The sequence below is a fragment of the Ostrinia nubilalis genome, chromosome 30 (genome assembly GCF_963855985.1).
Source record: "Ostrinia nubilalis chromosome 30, ilOstNubi1.1, whole genome shotgun sequence".
In the NCBI taxonomy this organism is placed as follows: domain Eukaryota; kingdom Metazoa; phylum Arthropoda; class Insecta; order Lepidoptera; family Crambidae; genus Ostrinia; species Ostrinia nubilalis.
The window spans coordinates 4,924,085-4,944,495 of NC_087117.1; the positions used below are offsets into that span (position 1 = coordinate 4,924,085).

The 20,411-nt window shown below is 42.0% G+C and overlaps 1 protein-coding gene across 1 annotated transcript in view; it reads right to left on the reverse strand.

Annotated features, from left to right (window-relative positions):
* The window catches only part of LOC135085931 (pantothenate kinase 3), a 33,237-nt gene extending 13,744 nt beyond the window's left edge, over positions 1-19,493 (reverse strand). Inside the window, exons 1-6 of the mRNA XM_063980714.1 lie at positions 19,217-19,493; positions 13,229-13,308; positions 10,705-10,826; positions 9,603-9,781; positions 5,346-5,519; positions 4,025-4,168 (exon numbers count right to left, since the gene is read on the reverse strand). Of these exons, the coding sequence (XP_063836784.1) occupies positions 4,025-4,168; positions 5,346-5,519; positions 9,603-9,781; positions 10,705-10,826; positions 13,229-13,308; positions 19,217-19,252 (735 nt within the window). The 5' untranslated portion in view covers positions 19,253-19,493. The remainder of the gene's footprint in view (positions 1-4,024; positions 4,169-5,345; positions 5,520-9,602; positions 9,782-10,704; positions 10,827-13,228; positions 13,309-19,216) is intronic.
* Between the last annotated feature and the right edge of the window lie 918 nt (positions 19,494-20,411).

Sequence of the window (20,411 nt, forward strand, 5' to 3'; positions counted from 1 at the left end):
TATTGCACTAAAACATACCAAAATTGAATTGAGAAACGCCTATTGTTGAAGTCGGTCAAAAAGGGATTCCTCACGCTGGCTTTGGCTTTTTTTTCCTACTAATATTATAAATGCGAAAGTTTGTGTGGATGTTTGTTACTCTTTCACGCAAAAACTACTGAACGGATTTTGATGAAACTTTACAGTATTATTGTTTATAACCCAGAATAACATATAGGCTATAATTTATGACGATCTGTGACAAACTAAATTTCACGCGGGTGAACGCGGGCCAAAAGTTAGTATTTTTATACTTTTTTACCGTTTTCAAAAAAGATTCCAATTCATCTGTATTTTTTAGGGTGTCCGCCAAATCCTCCATTTGCCTCTATCTGGTAAATTATTAAAGGTCGTGCGTACGGTCGTGCCTCTGCAGGGATGACAAAATGACCTGTTGTTGATGAAAACAATGATAACGATGATAATGAAGGTAATGATGATGTTAATAACGATTATGACAAAAATGATGAAGACTCACCGAATCGCCAGGCTGCCTGTGGGCAGGTTACTCATCTATCTGAGCCCTACTAGTAGTACAGAAGACCAAGAAGAAATAAGAAGAAGACTCACCGAATCCCCAGGCTGTCTATGGACGGGTTGCTTATCAGGCGGCGCCCAGTAGTAGCACTCCTGAGCGTTCATAGCGTCCACGAAGAGAACGCCCGCGATTAATGCTTCCAACTCGTCTATCCAGAAGACTTACCGACTCGCCAGGCTGACGACAGAGTTGTCCCGAAGAAAAATACGAAGAATCAACAAGACAGTGATCTTCCCGTGACGCCTAGTAGGAGCCCAGAAGGATCAAGGCATTAGTGGGTTAGTCATCCAACAGCTTCCAGTAATAGCCCATAAGAAGACCAAAAAGAGAATCCAAAAGAAGACACCCAATCTGTGGGTTTCTCTTCTGTCAGTCTGCATCCTAGTAGTAACACGGAAGAACAAGAAGAAAGAACACACCGGGTCACCGTGTCACTTATCAGGCGAAGTCCAGTAGTAATAGTAGCCCAGAAAAACAAGAAGACTCGCTGAATCATTGGGTTTCTCTTCTGCCAGTCTGCATCCTAGTTATAGCTCAGAAGAAGAATAAGAAAAATACTTACCAAGTCTTTTTGTGTAGCCTAGTAGGAGCCAAGAAGAAGACTCGCTGAATCTATGGGTTTCTCTTCTGCCAGTCTGCATCCTAGTTATAGCTCAGAAGAAGAATAAGAAAAATAATTACCAAGTCATCTGGCGTAGCCTAGTAGGAGCCAAGAAGAAGACTCACCAAATCTGCAGACTTCTCTTCTATGTATCTGTCTGCATCCTAACAGCAGCACAGAAGAAATAAGAAGAAGACTCACCGAATCCCCAGGCTGTCTATGGACGGGTTGCTCATCAGGCGGCGCCCAGTAGTAGCACTCCTGAGCGTTCATAGCGTCCACAACTAAAACGCCTGCGGTCAATGCATCCAGCTCGTCTATCCAGAAGACTTACCCAGTCGCCAGGCTGACGACAGAGTAGACCCAGAGAAGAAAAGACGAAGAAGAATCAACAAGACAGTGATCTTCCCGTGACGCCTAGTAGGAGCCCAGAAGAACCAAGGCATTAGCGAGTCATCCAACAGCGTCCAGTAGTAGCCCATATGAAGACGAAAAAGAAAAACCAGAAGAAGACATCCAATCTATGGGTTTCTCTTCTGTCAGCCTGCACCCTAGTAGTAACACGGAAGAACAAGAAGAAAGAACACACCGTGTCACTTATCCGGCGACGTCCAGTAGTAATAGTAGCCCAGAAAAACAAGAAGACTCGCTGAATCTATGGGTTTATCTTCTGTCAGTCTGCATCCTAGTTATAGCTCAGAAAAAGAATAAGAAAAATACTTACCAAGTCATCTGGCGTAGCCTAGTAGGAGCCAAGAAGAAGACTCACCGAATCTGCGGGTTTCTCTTCTATGTATCTGTCTGCACCCTAACAGCAGTATAGAAGAAATAGAAGAAGATTGACCTCTGTGAGTCTTCTTCCACTGGCGACTCTTCGCCAGGCTGCCTGTGGGCAGGTTACTCATCTATCTGAACCCTACTAGTAGTACAGAAGATCAAGAAGAAAGAAGAAGAAGACTCACCGAGTCTCCAGGCTGCCTATGGACGGGTTGCTCATCAGGCGGCGCCCAGTAGTAGCACTCCTGAGCGTTCATAGCGTCCACAAATAAAACGCCCGCGAGCAATGCATCCAGCTCGTCTATCCAGAAGACTTACCAAGTCGCCAGGCCGACGACAGAGTAGTCCCAAAGAAAAAGACGAAGAAGAATCAACAAGACTGGTCTTCCCGTGACGCTTAGTAGCAGTCCAGAAGAATGAAGGCATTAGTGAGTCATCCAACAGCGTTCAGTAGTAGACGAAAAAGAGAAATCAAAAGAAGACACCCAATCCGTGGGTTTATCTTCTGTCAGTCTGTCTAGTTGTAGCTCAGAAGAAGAATAAGAAAAATACTTACCAAGTCATCTGGCGTAGCCTAGTAGGAGCCAAGAAGATGACTCACCAAATCTGCAGATTTCTCTGCTATGTATCTGTCTGCATCCTAACAGCAGCACAGAAGAAATAGAAGAAGACTGACCTCTGTGAGTCTACTTCCACTGGCGACTCTTCGCCAGGCTGCCTGTGGGCAGGTTACTCATCTATTTGAGCCCTAGTAGTAGTACAGAAGAACAAGAAGAAAGAAGAAGAAATAAGAAGAAGACTCACCGAATCCCCAGGCTGTCTATGGACGGGTTGCTCATCAGGCGGCGCCCAGTAGTAGCACTCCTGAGCGTTCATGGCATCCACAAATAAAACGCCTGCGATCAATGCATCCAGCTCGTCTATCCAGAAGACATACCGAGTCACCAGGCTGACGACAGAGTAGTCCCGAAGAAGAAAAAGACGTAGAAGAATCAACAAGACAGCGGTCTTCCCGTGACGCCGAGTAGGAGCCCAGAAGAACCAAGGCATTAGCGAGTCATCCAACAGCGTCCAGTAGTAGCCCATAAGAAGACGAAGAAGAAAAATAAGAAGACTCACCAAATCTATGGGTTTCTCTTCTGTCAGTCTGCATACTAGTAGTAATACGGAAGAACAAGAAAGAAGAACACACCGGGTCACCGTGTCACTCATCCGGCGACGTCCAGTAGTAATAGTAGCCCAGAAAAACAAGAAGACTCGCCGAATCTATGGGTTTATCTTCTGTCAGTCTGCATCGTAGTTGTAGCTCAGAAGAAGAATAAGAAATAGACTTACCAAGTCATCTGGCGTAGCCTAGTAGGAGCCAAGAAGAAGACTCACCGAATCTGCGGGTTTCTCTGTCTGCATCCTAACAGCAGCACAGAAGAAATAGAAGAAGACTGACCTCTGTGAGTCTTCTTCCACTGGCGACTCTTCGCCAGGCTGCCTGTGGTCAGGTTACTCATCTATCTGAGCCCTAGTAGTAGTACAGAAGAACAAGAAGAAAGAAGAAGAAATTAGAAAAAGACTCACCGAATCGCCAGGCTGCCTATGGACGGGTTGCTCATCAGGCGGCGCCCAGTAGTAGCACTCCTGAGCGTTCATAGCGTCCACGAATAAAATGCCCGCGATTAATGCATCCAGCTCGTCTATCCAGAAGACTTACCGAGTCGCCAGGCTGACGACAGAGTAGTCCCGTCACCGTGTCACTCATCCGGCGACGTCCAGGTAATAGTAGCCCAGAAAAACAAGAAGACTCGCTGAATCTATGGGTTTCTCTTCTGTCAGTCTGCATCCTAGTTGTAGCTCAGAAGAAGAATAAGAAAAATACTTACCAAGTCATCTGGCGTAGCCTAGTAGGAGGAGCCAAGAAGAAAACTCACCAAATCTGCAGACTTCTCTTCTATGTATCTGTCTGCATCCTAACAGCAGCACAGAAGAAATATTTGCCAGGCTGCCTGTGGGTTACTTATCTATCTGAGCCCTACTAGTAGTACAGAAGAAGAAGAAGAAATAAGAAGAAGACTCACCGAGTCGCCAGGCTGTCTATGGACGGGTTGCTCATCAGGCGGCGCCCAGTAGTAGCACTCCTGAGCGTTCATAGCGTCCACGAATAAAACGCCTGCGATCAATGCGTCCAGCTCGTCGAGCTTCGATAGACTCATGTTCACTTCCTGGTGGGGACAAAATGATTATTGGTTAGTTGGCGTCATTAGCAAATAATTCCATGACACATGTCTAAGGCTGTGCACCAACTTACTCTAACCGTAACTTTAACAATAACCGGTGTTTTTTGTATGGAGTTTGACAGATTTTTGATAAAACAGCAGGAAAACCCAATTTTCTACTAAAGCCTGGTCCGTGAGCACGTAGAATTTTGTCCAATGATCCCAAGCTACCCATCCTTATCGCTCGCCCGTAATTCTGTTGCTGTCGCGCTCGCACACTCACTGCGTGCGCCCGTCGCACAGTCGCGATAGCAATATAATTACGCGCGAGCGATAAGGATGGGCAGCTAGGGGTCATTGGACCAAATTCTACGTGCTCACGGACCAGGCTTTAGAAAGAGTAATCTAAATTAGGAATAGTACTGGACCGAACATAGTACCTTGATGAAGTCCTAAAAATGCTTTAGTGGCCCGAGTTTCTTGCGCTGTTTTATCTTAGGAAAAGTCCAAACCACATTACTGTGAGACGTGTAAAAATGCTCTTTAAAATCCAGTTTATATTTTTATGAGGAATGATGCTGGTTGCTTCCAACCGAGGAATTCCTTCAGCAGTGGACGTCATATGTCTGTAATGATGGTGATGATGAATTACCTTGATGAAGTCCTCCTCAAATTTGTAAGCGCCGCCGCCGGTCGCGTATATAGTGTTGACCAGGTCGGCCATGCCTTTGGACCGGGCCAGCTGCAGGAAGGCACCCACTTCGGACGTAGGGAACCGTATGAAGTGGAGGGTGGGAAAATAAATATCTACATTCTATCTACACTAGGAACAGTACTGGTCCGAACATAGTACCTTGATGAAGTCCTCAAACTTTAAAACACCGCAACCTATCACCTATAACGCATTGTCTACAGTGTTACTAGATGCAGAAGATTCATAACGTGTTGCCAAAACTAGCCTAAAACTGCAGGAAAAACCAATTTTCTGCTATGAATAGTAATTTACACTAGGAATAGTACTGGTCAAAAGATAGTACCTTGATGAAGTCCTGCTAAAACTCAGGCAGCTTCATAATACAATAGATACCTACCATTGTGGGCTGTTAACTAGCTTCACTGTGGGTAAAATAATCTACAAGAAAAGTTATTTACACTAGGAATAGTACTGGTCTGAACATAGTACCTTGATGAAGTCCTCCTCAAACTTGTAAGCGCCGCCGCCGGTCGCGTATATAGTATTGACCAGGTCGGCCATGCCTTTGGACCGGGCCAGCTGGAGGAAGGCACCCACTTCGGACGTAGGGAACCGTATGAAGTGGAGGGTGCCGCGACGACCGCGGATTTGGACGTTGTCCATCTGTGGGTAAAAAAATAAATAACTTTATTGACACACACAACAAAAAAGTTAAGAAACGCAATAACAATAGGAAATGTGAATCGAGAGGACTGACGCTTCGTTTTAGACATCATGATCTGACACTGATCTGTGTTTGCCTCACGCAGGACCTCTTCTTAAGTTATACAGGGTGTTGATTTCAATCCTCGCCATATTTATTTAGGTGATCTATTATGACTTACATAAACGCATTCGTTCGTTCGTTTCAGTCAAATGACGTCCACTGCTGGACAAAGGCCTCCCCCAAGGTTTTCCACATAAACGCATTATCCACCAAAAAAAATTTACAAACGAAAGTGGAATTTTTAGCGAATATTTTCCGTGCGACCAACTGTATTGTGGCTCGCAATACTGTAATAATAATGTTTACACTGCGGCACCATCGAGCTACGCGGATTGCTCGCTTATCATGTCGGATAGCCTACTGAAGGAAGCCAAGTAAAGTAGGTAGTGTAAATAGGTATTTTTCTTTGACTGACTAAAGTTAAAGATCGTTTTAATTTTTTTTCTAAGCCAATTTTTTACTGATTCGTGATCAGATTATGCTACTTAATCAATTCCCTAGATATGGCGAGGATTGAAAGCAACACCCTGTATAGGGATTATTTAATTACTTTTAGCAACAAAGCACACCGGTTTTATAGGCGTCAAAAATATAATCAAAGATACAACAAAACACAAAAGAGTAAATTAATAGCTAAAAGGATGTGCGTTTTGCACAGCCAGTATGGTGAGTTTTCCATCGTAATCACTATCTACGTAATCATAGTTAGCTTGAGAATGAAGAATAGTAGTGGAAATAACGAGTCAGGGAACATTACAACGCCATCTATTGACACATGTATTGAACATCGATTCTTTAATAAACTCCACCGCGATTCAGAGTACACACAGCGCCATCTCTTACTATATTAAGGAATAACTTTTCAAGTACGGTACTAATAATTCCTACCTGCAGATGCACGTCTCGCCGGCCAGTGTTTCCATAAGCCGCGTTCCTGGTGAGGTACCGGCGGATGTTCTTGAGCACCTCCGTTTCCTTGTCGATCTCCTTGCGGTACATCTCTAAAGTCCGGTCACCGAGCAGATAGAATTTCGTCCAATAACCCCAAGCTACCCATCCTTATCGCTCGCGCGTAATTATACTGCTGTCGCGACTGTGCGACGGGCGGCCGCAGTGAGTGTGCGATAAGGATGGGTAGCTTGGGGTCATTGGACGAAATTCTATCAGCTCGGCGACCGGACTTAATTCGATGGTTTCGACTGTCGATAGTGAGACTATATGTACCTGTAGATGCACGTCCCGCCGGCCAGTGTTCCCATAAGCCGCGTTCCTGGTGAGGTACTGGCGGATGTTCTTCAGCACCTCGGTTTCCTTGTCGATCTCCTTGCGGTTCGTCTCTAGTCGATGGTCCCGACTATCGATAGTGAGACTAATGATTCCAAACTATTGATAATAAAGACGATAATGTAACTATTGCTGGTTCCGATTATCGACAGTGAGACTATCAATGGTTCGGGCTATCAATAGTGACACTATCGACATTTACGACTATCAATAGTCAAATTATCGACATTTCCGACTATCGAAAGAGAGATTAACGATGTCGATGGCAATAACTATCAATAGTGAGACCATCGACTTTTCCGACTATCAAAAGAGAGACTATCGACTTTTCCGACTATCAAAAGAGAGACTATCGACATTTCCGACTATCAATAGTGAGACTATCGATAATAACTATCGATGGGTCCGACTATCAATAGTGAAGTGAAACTATCGACATTTCTGAATATCGATAGACAGTTTTACTATCAATAGTGAAGTGAAACTATCGACATTTCTGAATATCTATAGACAGTTTTAACTTTAAATAATCGTGATAAATACCTGTAGATGCACGTCCCGCCGGCCAGTGTTGCCATAAGCCGCGTTCCTAGTGAGGTACCGTCGGATGTTCTTGAGCACCTCCGTTTCCTTGTCGATCTCCTTGCGGTTCGTCTCTAGTCGGTTTAGATACAACCATCGACAGTGAGACTATCGACATTTGTGACCATCGATGTTAGTAACTATCAACAGTGAGACCATCGATGGAATATCGAAAGTGAGACTTGATAGTTCCGACTATGGATATAGTCTGGTCCGTGAGCACGTAGAATTTTGTCCAATGACCCCAAGCTACCCATCCTTATCGCTCGCGCGTAATTATGTTGCTATCGCGCTCGAACACTCACTGCGGGCACCAGTCGCACAGTCGCGACAGCAATATAATTACGCGCGAGCGATAAGGATGGGTAGCTAGGGGTCTTTGGACAAAATTCTACGTGCTCACGGACCGGGCTTTAGTGAGACTATATTATTATGAACCTGCAAATGCACGTCCCGCCGGCCAGTGTTGCCATAAGCCGCGTTCCTGGTGAGGTACCGGCGGATGTTCTTCAGCACCTCCGTTTCCTTGTCGATCTCTTTGTATTTCGTCTCTAGTCGATGGTCCCAACTATCGATAGTGAGACTCTAATGATTCCGACTATCGATAATGTAACTATTGCTGGTTCCGATTATCGACAGTGAGACTATCAATGGTAGTAACTATCAATAGTGAGACCAGCATCGACTTTTCCGACTATCAATTGTCAAATTATCGACATTTCTGACTATCGAAAGTGAGACTATCGATGGTAGTAACTACCGATAGTGTGACTATCGACATTTCTAACTATAGACAGTGAGACTATCAATGGTTCGGGCTATCCATAGTGACACTATCGACTTTTCCGACTATCAATAGTCAAATTATCGACTTTTCGGACAATCGAAAGTGAGACTACCATTTCTGACTATAGACAGTGAGACTATCGATGGTAGTAACTACCGATAGTGAGACTATCGACATTTCTGACTATCAAAAGAGAGACTATCGACTATCGATAGTGAGACTATCGATGGGTCCAACTATCAATAGTGAAGTGAAACTATCGACATTTCTGAATATCGATAGACAGTTTTAACTATAAATACCTGCAGATGCACGTCCCGCCGGCCAGTGTTCCCATAAGCCGCGTTCCTGGTGAGGTACCGGCGGATGTTCTTCAGCACCTCCGTTTCCTTGTCGATCTCTTTCTATTTCGTCTCTAGTCGATGGTCCCGACTATCGATAGTGAGACTCTAATGATTCCGACTATCGATAATGTAACTATTGCTGGTTCCGATTATCGACAGTGAGACTATCAATGGTTCGGGCTATCAATAGTGACACTATCGACATTTCCGGCTATCAATAGTCAAATTATCGACATTTCCGACTATCGAAAGAGAGACTATAGATGGTAGTAACTATCGATAGTGAGACTATCGACATTTCTAACTATAGACAGTGAGACTATCAATGGTTCGGGCTATCAATAGTGACACTATCGACATTTCCGACTATCAATAGTCAAATTATCGACTATCGATGGTAGTAACTATCAATAGTGAGACCATCGACTTTTCCAACTATCAATAGAGACTATCGACATTTCCGACTATCGATAGTGAGACTATCGATGGTTTCGACTATCAATAGTGAAGTGAAACTATCGACATTTCTGAATATCGATAGACAGTTTTAACTTTAAATAATCGTGATAAGTACCTGTAGATGCACGTCTCGCTTGCCAGTGTTCCTATAAGCCGCGTTCCTAGTAAGGTACCGGCGGATGTTCTTGAGCACCTCCGTTTCCTTGTCGATCTCCTTGCGGTTCGTCTCTAGTCGATTTAGATACAACCATCGACAGTGAGACTATCGACATTTGTGACCATCGATGTTAGTAACTATCAACAGTGAGACCATCGATGGAATATCGAAAGTGAGACTTGATAGTTCCGACTATGGATATAGTCTGGTCCGTGTCCGCGTCTGTGCGACGGGCGCCCGCAGTGAGTGTTCGAGCGCGATAGCAACATAATTACGCGCGAGCGATAAGGATGGGTAGCTAGGGGTCATTGGACAAAATTCTACGTGCTCACGGACCGGGCTTTAGTGAGACTATATTATTATGAACCTGCAAATGCACGTCCCGCCGGCCAGTGTTCCCATAAGCCGCGTTCCTGGTGAGGTACCGGCGGATGTTCTTCAGAACCTCAGTTTCCTTGTCAATCTCCTTGCGGTTGGTTTCGCGTGGTTCGAAGTATACCAGCTTGGTTAATGTGCCGCCGATGTCCATGCCGAACCAGGGCATTGCTGGAAGGAATTGTAAATATTGGATTAACTGGAACTGATTTTAATGGGTCTATTTGAACTAGAGGAAGGTTGAAGGCACAGGTGTGGATTGATCAGTGTGCTTAGTGCAAGTTTACATTCAAATCACAAACCACAGCTCTGCAATAAGGGCTATCGTTTTTATACTTAACAGTTGGCACCCCTGGCGATTGACAGGACCTTACTCTACAGTGGCGCCATCTTGATGAGTGCAAATGCGATAGTCCTCCTACCACTTTAGCGCTCACCAGTTGGCGCCACTGTCTTCGCTACTAGCAAGTGACAGGACCTTACTCTACAGTGGCGCCAACTGGTGAGCGCTAAAACGATAGCCCTCATTGGATTACCTAGCTACTTACTAACGAAAAACATAATGATTAGATTGAACATCATTGCTAGCGACTGCGTAAAAATAATATGAAATGTATGACAGATTGTACAGTAGTAGATACTTTCAAGTACTAAAATCTTTTAGATTTTTTTGCGGCACTCGCTAGCTATGTTAGATGATTTTAGTTCTTGGAAGTAACCTATAGGTTTTTGTCATTTTTTTACGCAGTCCTTAGCGATGACGTTTGGTGTGAACTCGCACTTAGCCCACGGATAGTAAGCACACTGGTCAAAACCGAACCCAATGGTCCATTCTACGAAACTACAAGAAAGGTTGCAATACGGGAGGAATGGCGATATAATTGTACTTCATCATCATTTCAGCCACAGGACGTCCACTGCTGAACACAGGCCTCCCGCAATGATTTCCACAATGAGCGGTTGGTAGCGGCCTGCATCCAGCGCCTTCCTGCTACCTTTATGAGGTTGTCTGTCAGGTCTACCTTGTGAGTTGACGTTTTACGCTGCGCTTTCCGGTACGTGGCCTCACTCCAGACTCTATACAATATACTTACGAGGTGCATTATTGTCTGGAGGCGTTGGAGGCGCGGGCTCCGCCATCTTGGCAGCGCTATTGTCTTTGCTCATCTTCGGGGGCGAGTAGGGGGAGCGTCTCGCACGTTTTAGAAGTTTACTCCTGAAATATAATACAATAAATTAAGAATTAATGAATAAGTAAATCTTCAAATGGGTCTGACGCAGAATGTGCACTTCGGAAAATACGCATTATACAAATGTTAGGCTCAGTTTCCAAAGAGGCGGAGTAGTGCGGAGATGTGCGGCGAAGCTGGCAGGCTATTTCCACCAAAGCCGAGCGGAGAAGAGTGAAGCGTTGCGGAGACGAGATGTGTGAACTGTGCGTAGCTGTCAGCTGTCAGTCTATTGCTATCTATGAAACACCGCACGGATCCGCACATCTCCGCACTGCTCCGCTCTTCTTCAACCCTTCTCCGCATCCAGCCGCGCCGAAGCCGCTTTATGCCAAATAAACCACTATGGTATTTTTACGCAAACATCACAATTACTCAATACAGTTTCCTTGATTAAATAACGATTCAAGATCTGGTGAGATATAAATAGCACGTAACGGATAATTCATTTCCCTGTAGACTAGTGTTGTCCATAGCACAGTATCGATAGTCGAAGAAAAACTAGGAGACGTAAAACGTCTTGGTATCGATAGTCAAAACGAAAGTAGGAGATGCAAAATAAGAGATTTCAAACTTTGACATCTTGCTAGATATCTACTATCGGCATTTTCGAGGTCTTGCTTGGGTATACTGTTTAAACAAAAGTAATACGTAAATCGTCCGCATAATTCAACCTGTGTAGTGAAAAGCGACAGGGGTCATCCATAAAGTACTGTTGTGACATAATTTATGTGTTTCGTGATTTATTTAACGTTCTCCAGTCCTTGTCATTTTCATTTTCTTGTCAGTGTGACGTAACATATTTTACAATTTGACATCCAGAAATTATTGAATTAAAACAGCAGTTCCAAAATAGTATCTTATATCACTAACAGCTGTCTATATTAAGAATTTATTTTGAGTTAAAGCACATCTTTTCATCGTGACATTTTCGTACTATAATCGATGAATGGTTTATAACATTTTCAGCGACATATCTATCGATACTCAAACTATCGATAACAGCCACATCACTACTGACAATGGGGCTGTGATGCAAGTCATTTTATAGGCCGCACGATGTCATAACGCATCGTTGATAAGAAATAAACCATAAAAAGTAGATATCGAATCATGTAAGTATTTTTTATTGTAAGTTCGTGAAGTTTGCTCATTATACTCTATTTTATTTTGGTAATTTATCTACACTAATATTAATATTTTATTGAACACGTCTAAAAACGCTACAGACAGTCGCTTTGAAAGAGCTTATTGGACTTTCATATTTCATAAAATAATATGACTTTTGATGAAATATGAAAGTCCAAAATTATTGTGACAGGGGGTGGATATGATGTCAATTGTTTAATTTCCTCACGGATATTGAACCTCATTATCCCTAAGATAATGGTATAAAATAAATAAGGGAAATTCAACTTCATACCTTAAACGTTAAAGTTTAATATTAATTTGGTTCTCTATTGTGGCAGGTTCATTTATGATGTCAATTGTTTTAGAATTAATTTCCTCAATGGATTTTGAATTTCATATCCTCAAGATAAAAATGGTAAAATTTTTAAATAATAGATTTTATTTAACAATTAACAAAACATTCAAGTCCAAAATCTACTTGGCATTTATGTACTGCAGATTGGTAATGCCAAGTAGATTTTGATTTTTGAAACAATTGACAATTCAATTGTATCAAGACACAATCACAAATGCATTTTGAACTCTATACCCTTGACATATAGTTCGATTGCGCAAATTTTGACAACATGCGTTCATTTAATGTCTTCCAGACTGCAGAAAAGAGGGTAAGGTTGTACAAACCTGGTCAAAGTGGGTAAATCTCACTTATTTGTTGAGATGCAGTCAATTGTTTTCCAAATGAAATTTGAACTCCATGCCTTTGACATAAATAAGTATTCCCGACTGCAGTAAATGAGGGTAATGTTGTACATACCTGGTCAAAGTTATAAAATTATAAATGCGAAAGTAACTCTGTCTGTCTTGCTTTCACGCCTAAACCACTAAACCGATTTTATTGAAATTTGGCATAGACATAGTTTGAATCCCGGTAAAGGACATAGGATAGTTTTTATCCCGGTTTTTGAAACAGCGCGACAAAGTTTTTCTGTGACAGACAAAATTCCACGCGGGCGAAGCTGCGGGCGGAAAGCTTGTAAACTATAGTCTAGTCCGTGAGCACGTAGAATTTTGTCCAATGACCCCAAGCTACCCATCCTTACTGCTCGCGCGTAATTATGTTGCTATCGCGCTCGCACACTCACTGCGGGTGCCAGTCGCACAGTCGCGGGGTCATTGGACAAAATTCTACGTGCTCACGGACCGGGCTTTATAAGTATTAAATTCCCGACTGCAGTAAAGAGGGTAATGTTGTACAAACCTGGTCAAAGTGGGCAGCGGCGCCGCGGGTGCACGTCGCCCGCACGCCGCGAGACACCCCTCACAACGGTGCAAACGCATCTGTGGACAAAACAGTCATCATCATCATCATCGTTGTGAAGAAGTATAAGTTGACGCCCGTTTGATGTAGTCAGCAGACCCCTCTTTCCCAATGGACACTTCGGGCACGTGCCCAGGGCATCGCGACCGAGCCTCCCCTTGATCCTTAAGTGTCCAGGGCCCCCAAGTAGGTTAAAGACGGCCCTGGATGTAGTCGGTTGCCAGGTCCAAAAACACAAAAGCCGGACTCGGTGCTTAATATTTGGCCGGTAATTTTACCCTAAAGCCGGTATAAATACTCTTTTTTCCTTGAAGTCAGAAATTTGATATCATCATTTAATTTTTTTTAATTTTCATACAAAATAAATTTAATAAAATCCGATTTGTATGAAAATGAATATAATTAAAATGAAGATATCAATTTTCTGACTTCACCATACCATTTATATGCCCATGTTAACATGGGCTAGTGTCGGCTCATATACCCATTTACCTAACACCCTGTAGATTTTGTGGTAGCAATTTTTTTTGTCTTTTTGGTGCCCCCAAACACTGCCCTAATTTTTTTATTAATTTGCAAGTTAGGTTATTGACACTGAAAACCTATTTTTTTCTATTTCTATTTATAGAGCCGGAACAACCAATGAAAATGGAGTCATGAGTGACGTTTAGTCTTCAATTTCACGATAACTGTCACTATACCGACTGACACACCAAACTTATCGTGTGCAATTTTTGATAAGATAATTTCTGCCACAAATACGGACACGATTATCTAAATCATATCCTCATAGGGGATCGCCGTTAGTCAATGAGGATTATGGTATACTTAACACTTAGGCGCACGGTGAAATGCAACTGCAACGTCTAGTTACTTTTGAGTTGCATCTAAGTTTCTACCATAGCGTCCGTTGAGAGACTGCAGTTTCGTTGCAGTGGCGTTTTACCGTGTATTCTGGGCCTAACACTTGGCAGGTTATGCGCTGGACCGACCAAGTGAAATCGGCAGTGGGAGACGACTGTGACTGCACCAGACAGTCTGCCAACAGAGAGACGGCGGGAGATCGTGCGGAGAGTTGTATCCGCCTCTACGACCGACGTGAACAACGCCTCAACGTGACTACGACCGCTCTGCTAAGAGTGAAACGAATAAGAAGAACAGTTGGCACCTGGCACTGACGTGTGACAGTACCTCACTCTACAGTTGCGCCATCCTGATGAGTGCAGATGCGATGGTCCTCTTATTGCTTCAGCTCTCACCAGTTGGCGTTACTCTCTTACGGGACTATTCCCACCTCTCGTTCCCACCGCTGCAACTCCTGTGTAGCCAGGATCTATAGCTTTCCCGCCAATAAAAACCCGACCAGCGAAGGTCAAGTTTGTCCCAGGGGAAAGTTAAACTTGTCATTGGTCCCGCGAACGGAGTTCGAAGTTAAGGTTCGACTTCCCTCCATTGCAAAGCGGTTGACAAGTGACAAATAAAGGTTTAGTAACTTTTAAGCCTGTCTGGCGCCACTGTCTTAGCCACTAGCGAGTGACAGGACCTTTCTCTACAGTGACGCCTACTGATAAGGAAAAATACGATAGATAGCCCTTAATGGGATTCATTTTATGAGGTATCAAAACGCTGTTTCTCTATAACGTATGGAAATAAATTACAAAGTTTGACGCAACTTGTAGGTTCTGTTGTTTAAAGGCACCCACTGAAAACCAGTGTCTTGGCACTTAGCAGTAAAATGTCAACTGTCAAGATGATACTGAGTGGGTGACCTCTTTGGCAACATTTTTTTTTCGCCTCATTGTTTTTGTGCTTTTTAGTTGTCAAATAAATAATTTTTCTTTCTTTCTTTCTTTCTTAAAGTCCACTAAATTATCACCATCAGGTAAGATAGGGTCGTGCTCATGCAGTGGATACTAAATGACCTGCTGATGATAATAAAAAGTACGCCAGCTGACTGGCAGTGACAACTGCCCAATTAAGCAGTTAAAGATAATACATCGTGAACTTATAAACAAACGAACACGAGGTCAAATCGTCGGTTAATTAAAAATCACGGTAAGCAACGGTGGCCTAGAAGGTAATAATGAATGATAACGGTAAAATCAAATTATTAACACGTTTGTAAACAATTATTTTTATTTGGATGATTTGTTGCTGGCCAGTTTCTGCAAGTACGGTTAGTCTATCCCTCTTTTTGATAAAAAAAGGCTACACCCATGTTGATCAAGAATTTAAAACGTCATATCCATAGTTTAAACTGATTTCTAACCTGTGTGACTTATATTAAAGAGGAGCAAGCACAAAATCTTTCCTCTTTACAATATTAGTGTAGATGTAAAATAGCGTGTTACGTTACAATTGATGGTATCGAATTCGGTCAATGGGTGTTATGAGCGACCCGCCAAACTGGTTCGAGCAGTTAAATCGCGAACTTTAAGTGGCCCACCAACCGGTTACACTAACTGTTCGTACGAACGAACCACTTTTACTAAAGGAGCTACGTATTTAATAAAGAGGACCTTTATCCATTGCTGGACTAAGGACTTCCTTCCTCAGACTCGTTACTGCGGTGCCAAAATTCAGGCGTTTTCCACAACCTTCAACAGATCGTCGTTCCAACAAATGTTTAAATAAGATGTAGGTACTAAGGACAATCTGTTCAGGTGGGGATTCACTAATGGTTCAAACTTGGAGTGCAAATGTGGTTATGTTCCCCAGTCAATGAAACACATGATATCGTGCCCTGCGTGCCCAAATAACAGCACGCAGGAAGACTTAATGAAGGCTACTGACAACGCCCCTCTTGTAACAGAGTTTTGGGCTGACAGTGTAAGAAAATAAAGATGTCCACTGCTGTACTAAGGATTTCCTCAGACTCGTCCGTGCAGTGCCAAAATTCAGGCGTTTCCCACAACCTTCAACAGATCGTCGGTCCACCGAAAGGGTCTACATTACTTCTTCGTCAACATTAATTATCATTTCAATGTGAAGCTCTAGGCTAAGTGCTAACCCAGAGGTATCTTAACCCAGCGATGGTAATGTCAAAATTGATAGATTACAAAGAAGTTATCCTGTGTTGCATAAGAAAATCAGTGTATAAATCAGAGATGTCAACCGCATTATTGTTGTGTTGAGGAAAGAAGATATAGTTCCTCTGCGGTTGAGGATTCTCTTTAGCAACAGAATTTGTCTACTAAACAAACTTTGACATTCACTGGTTGGATTTTTATTGGCAGTCAACGTCAAGCTGTAGATCCTGGCTACACAGGAGTTGCAGCGGTGGGAACAAGAGGTGGGAATAGTCCCGTACCTACTGTACTTTATTTAGCGTTCATCAACTTTCACTCCCTTAAATAGTGGTCATACTTCAAGTGATGCTTGTTGAATACAAATACTAGCTTCTTTAACTTCGCATACTAATTATTAATTAACGCGGATTCACCTGCATACATTTTGGTTCGCTTCAGAAAACTTTCATCACGCAAGTAAGTGGTTTCAAGATCCGGTATTATCCAAAAATATTATTTATTTCTTAAAAATTTTCAGTGCGCGAAGACGCGCTGAAAAGAGTAACAAATCATAAACCCTTACAAACTTTCGCATTTATAGTATTAGTAGGAAATACAGGAATTTATAGTACATAATTAACTGTCAGTATAACGCGGGAAGGTCCTCTGACCTTGTCACCTATAAGACCTGCGCAGTCCACTAGAAACGTTTATAAGTATAAACAATATGCAAATCTTCCGCCTTGAGGCCGCCACACTCGTACGGAACCTTGGCAACGAAATTATGTAATTAACCTGTTATTACTCAAGTTGTTTTAATGTAGATCCCTTTTATTATAATGCTCTAGATTTTTTAGTAGGTCATAATAAGGGAAGAAATAAATGGTGGACGCACAGGGTGACAAATAAACCAATTACAGAGTTCTATTCATTCGCTGTGCGTTCGATTTGTTGCTTCACTTAAGCAAGAATCGTTTGTGAATACGGGTGTCATTATTGAGTATGTATTTTTAAACAAGCGCCTTTACCTTGTCCTATTTGTCAATATTTACGCCTGTGGTCTTAACAACAAAAATATCGTTCAGCCAAATGACGTCCACTGCTGGACAAAGGCCTCCTCCAAATCTTTCCACAACAACCGGTACTGCGCTGCCCGCTTCCGGGTGCTTCTCGCGACCTTTACCAGATCGTCGGTCCACCTAGTGGGAAGCCTACACACACTACGTCTTAAGGTGGCTTTTCAGCTCCAGCGGCCATCAGCTCTAAGAGAGATAAGCCCGGCCTGATGCCACATAAAAAAATATCATATAGAAGAAATAATGTCCATATTTTCCCAATTTAAAAAAAACCGACACTTCCAGTTTTTTTTTCATGCAAATCAATTTGTAAATCAAAAATCTTGCCTTAGAGACTCATTGACAGCATACATATTAATTAAACCCAATTCTTTGAAAGGAAGAGGTTAATCGACAGTTCATTGAATAATAACTACGTAATATTGAATGGGCAATTTGAATACAGTTGACAACGCGTCAAACGACCACAAAATGACATACTTCGAACCTTAGAACAAAGATTTTAAGCTTCAATATCCATTGGGGAAAATAAATGTTGGTTTTATTTGCTGTTGACTGTACGCAGACACATTAAATTTTAAGTATAGTTCGCGTCAATAGTCTGTGTCCATACAGCAAACCATTTAAGGACATAGCAGACTTATCAACTCGGAAATGGATCAACGTATCGCCTTTCGGGAGCTGTCATCGCCTATCGCACGCTGTCAATCGCGAGGCGAGGCGTTTACGGTGCGGATAAGTGTGCGTTTCAGTATAGAGTATCATCAAAGAATACCTACTGACCGCCTTACCGATCCCTTTCCGGGTTGATAAGTGTGCTACGTCCTTTAAATTTTAAGTATAGTTCGCAATAGTCTGTGTCAATATAGCAAACCATTTGGTTTGACAACCATTGACATAGCATTGTGGTTCCGGCATAGTCGAAACGTAGGTATAGTCCCACGATTCTGAAACGTCAAGTGGCAAAAATCGAAACTAACCCAGCAATGATAGTAGCGCCCTCCTATTAAATCTTACTAATATTATAAATGCCTAAGTTTGTATGGATGTCTGGATGTTAACATGTTTGTTACTCTTTCACGCAAAAACTACTGAACGGATTTTGATGAAACTTTACAGTATTATTGGTTATAACCCAGAATAACATATAGACTATCAATTATGACGATCTGTGACAAACTAAATTTCACGCGGGTGAAGCCGCGGGCAAAAGCTAGTACCAATTATATTATTGACATCATGATATCAATTTAACATTGTATGTGCTTTATGTGTTTTATATCATTTTTGTCCTATCTCTGTTGGGCAATTTGGCATAGCAACGTATATCCTTAAATAAATAAAATAAAATAAATAAAATAAAAAAATATTTCTTTTTATTTACATTTATCAGTCGAAATTGTTTAGATTACATACAAAGAGACTCTACATATTTAATTTATTTTTTGGGTTCCATGAGAATAAGAACTAAATGACTTAATTTTAAAGGAGCTGATTGATTAATTTTCATGATTTCAAAGTAATAGCAGCAATGGGTTTGCGGGTTTTTGAGATATTTTTTTTAAGTTGTGTAACTGAAATTATCTCTATCACTACATAGGATAAAACAAAGTCGCTTCGCTGTCTGTCTCTATGTATGCTTGTATGCTTAGATCTTTAAAACTACTCAACGGATTTTGATGCGGTTTTTTTAATAGATAGAGTGATTCAATGGGAAGGTTTATAATATAAAAACATATTATGAATAAAACATGCATATTATAGAAGAGAAAAGCCCAGAAATTTCACCGTGCAAAGCTGGGGCGAGCCGCTATTGTAAACAATATAAATCGAAAAACACTTACTTGATGAATAGTAATTACTCCGGTCTGTTGGGTCATTTTGGTATAAAAAAATCACTAAACTAATATCACAGGTTGAATAAATATTTTGTCACCACAATATCACATTACTAATCTAAATCCAAGTCCCACAAACTCGCTAGGCGTTCCAGATAATATTCTATCACAGTGTCGATTATTTTGTAGAGAAACAAATTGTAGTAGAGTAATATACACGCGTATTCGATTAGTATTCTGAAATCGTATAACATTAAGCGCGACACGTCCGCTCGGTGACTCGGTCGGGCCGAGAGTGATGATTGAGTGTTCAAAACACGCGAATGGGTGCGCGTACGCATTTGATAAGCGCAATGGAGGGATAGGGAGTGGGCTTGCTTCGTATAAACGTGTGCTACTTCAAAATGAAAGATATGGAATCAAATATTTTTTATTCGAATAATTTTGGGGCAGAAACGTTTTCGAGGGGTGACCAAAGACGTAGCAGACCCCCGGTGAATCGACGATCTGGTGAAGGTCGCGGGAACAACCTAGATGCGGGCGGCGCAGGATCAGTCGTTATGGAAATTCTTGGGGGATGTCCAGCAGTGGATGTCATTTGACTGAAACGAACGAATTCAGTTTTGACTTTAGGCGCATTTGTGGACGTCCTTTAGCTAAAATGATGATGATCATAGTGTCATCACTATGAACCAAATAAACAAGGGTAGCTCTTAATGGGCTCTGTGATTTTTCCTTATCCATCGCTTCGAGAAAAAGGAAATGAAACGCTGGAACAATTTCAGTCACCACTGGTAGGGCAAGCTATATTTGGGACGTGTATAAGCGCTATGCAAAGGGCCTAAGTACTTAATAAAAGCTTTGAAGCTAGTTGACAGTTATATTTGAGAAAAGCAAGCAAATTAAGAGGTAGGTACATTCAAAATCTGCAGACAGATATGACCTTGCAGTTTCATTCTTGTCATCAAAAGATTTTGCGCCTTATCATGTTCTGAATATGGAAAAATATTGCTTGCATTAAAAAAGTCATGCCTGATTCACACAGCCAACACGCGAGCATGTATGGTCATATCGTGATTCAACACATGGATAAATTAGTGGAATATAGAGAGAGGAAGATTTTACTGTCACTGACAATAAAATCTTTTTAATGCACTCTTATATTAGTCATATTACTTTTGCAGATGCCTGAAAAGGTATT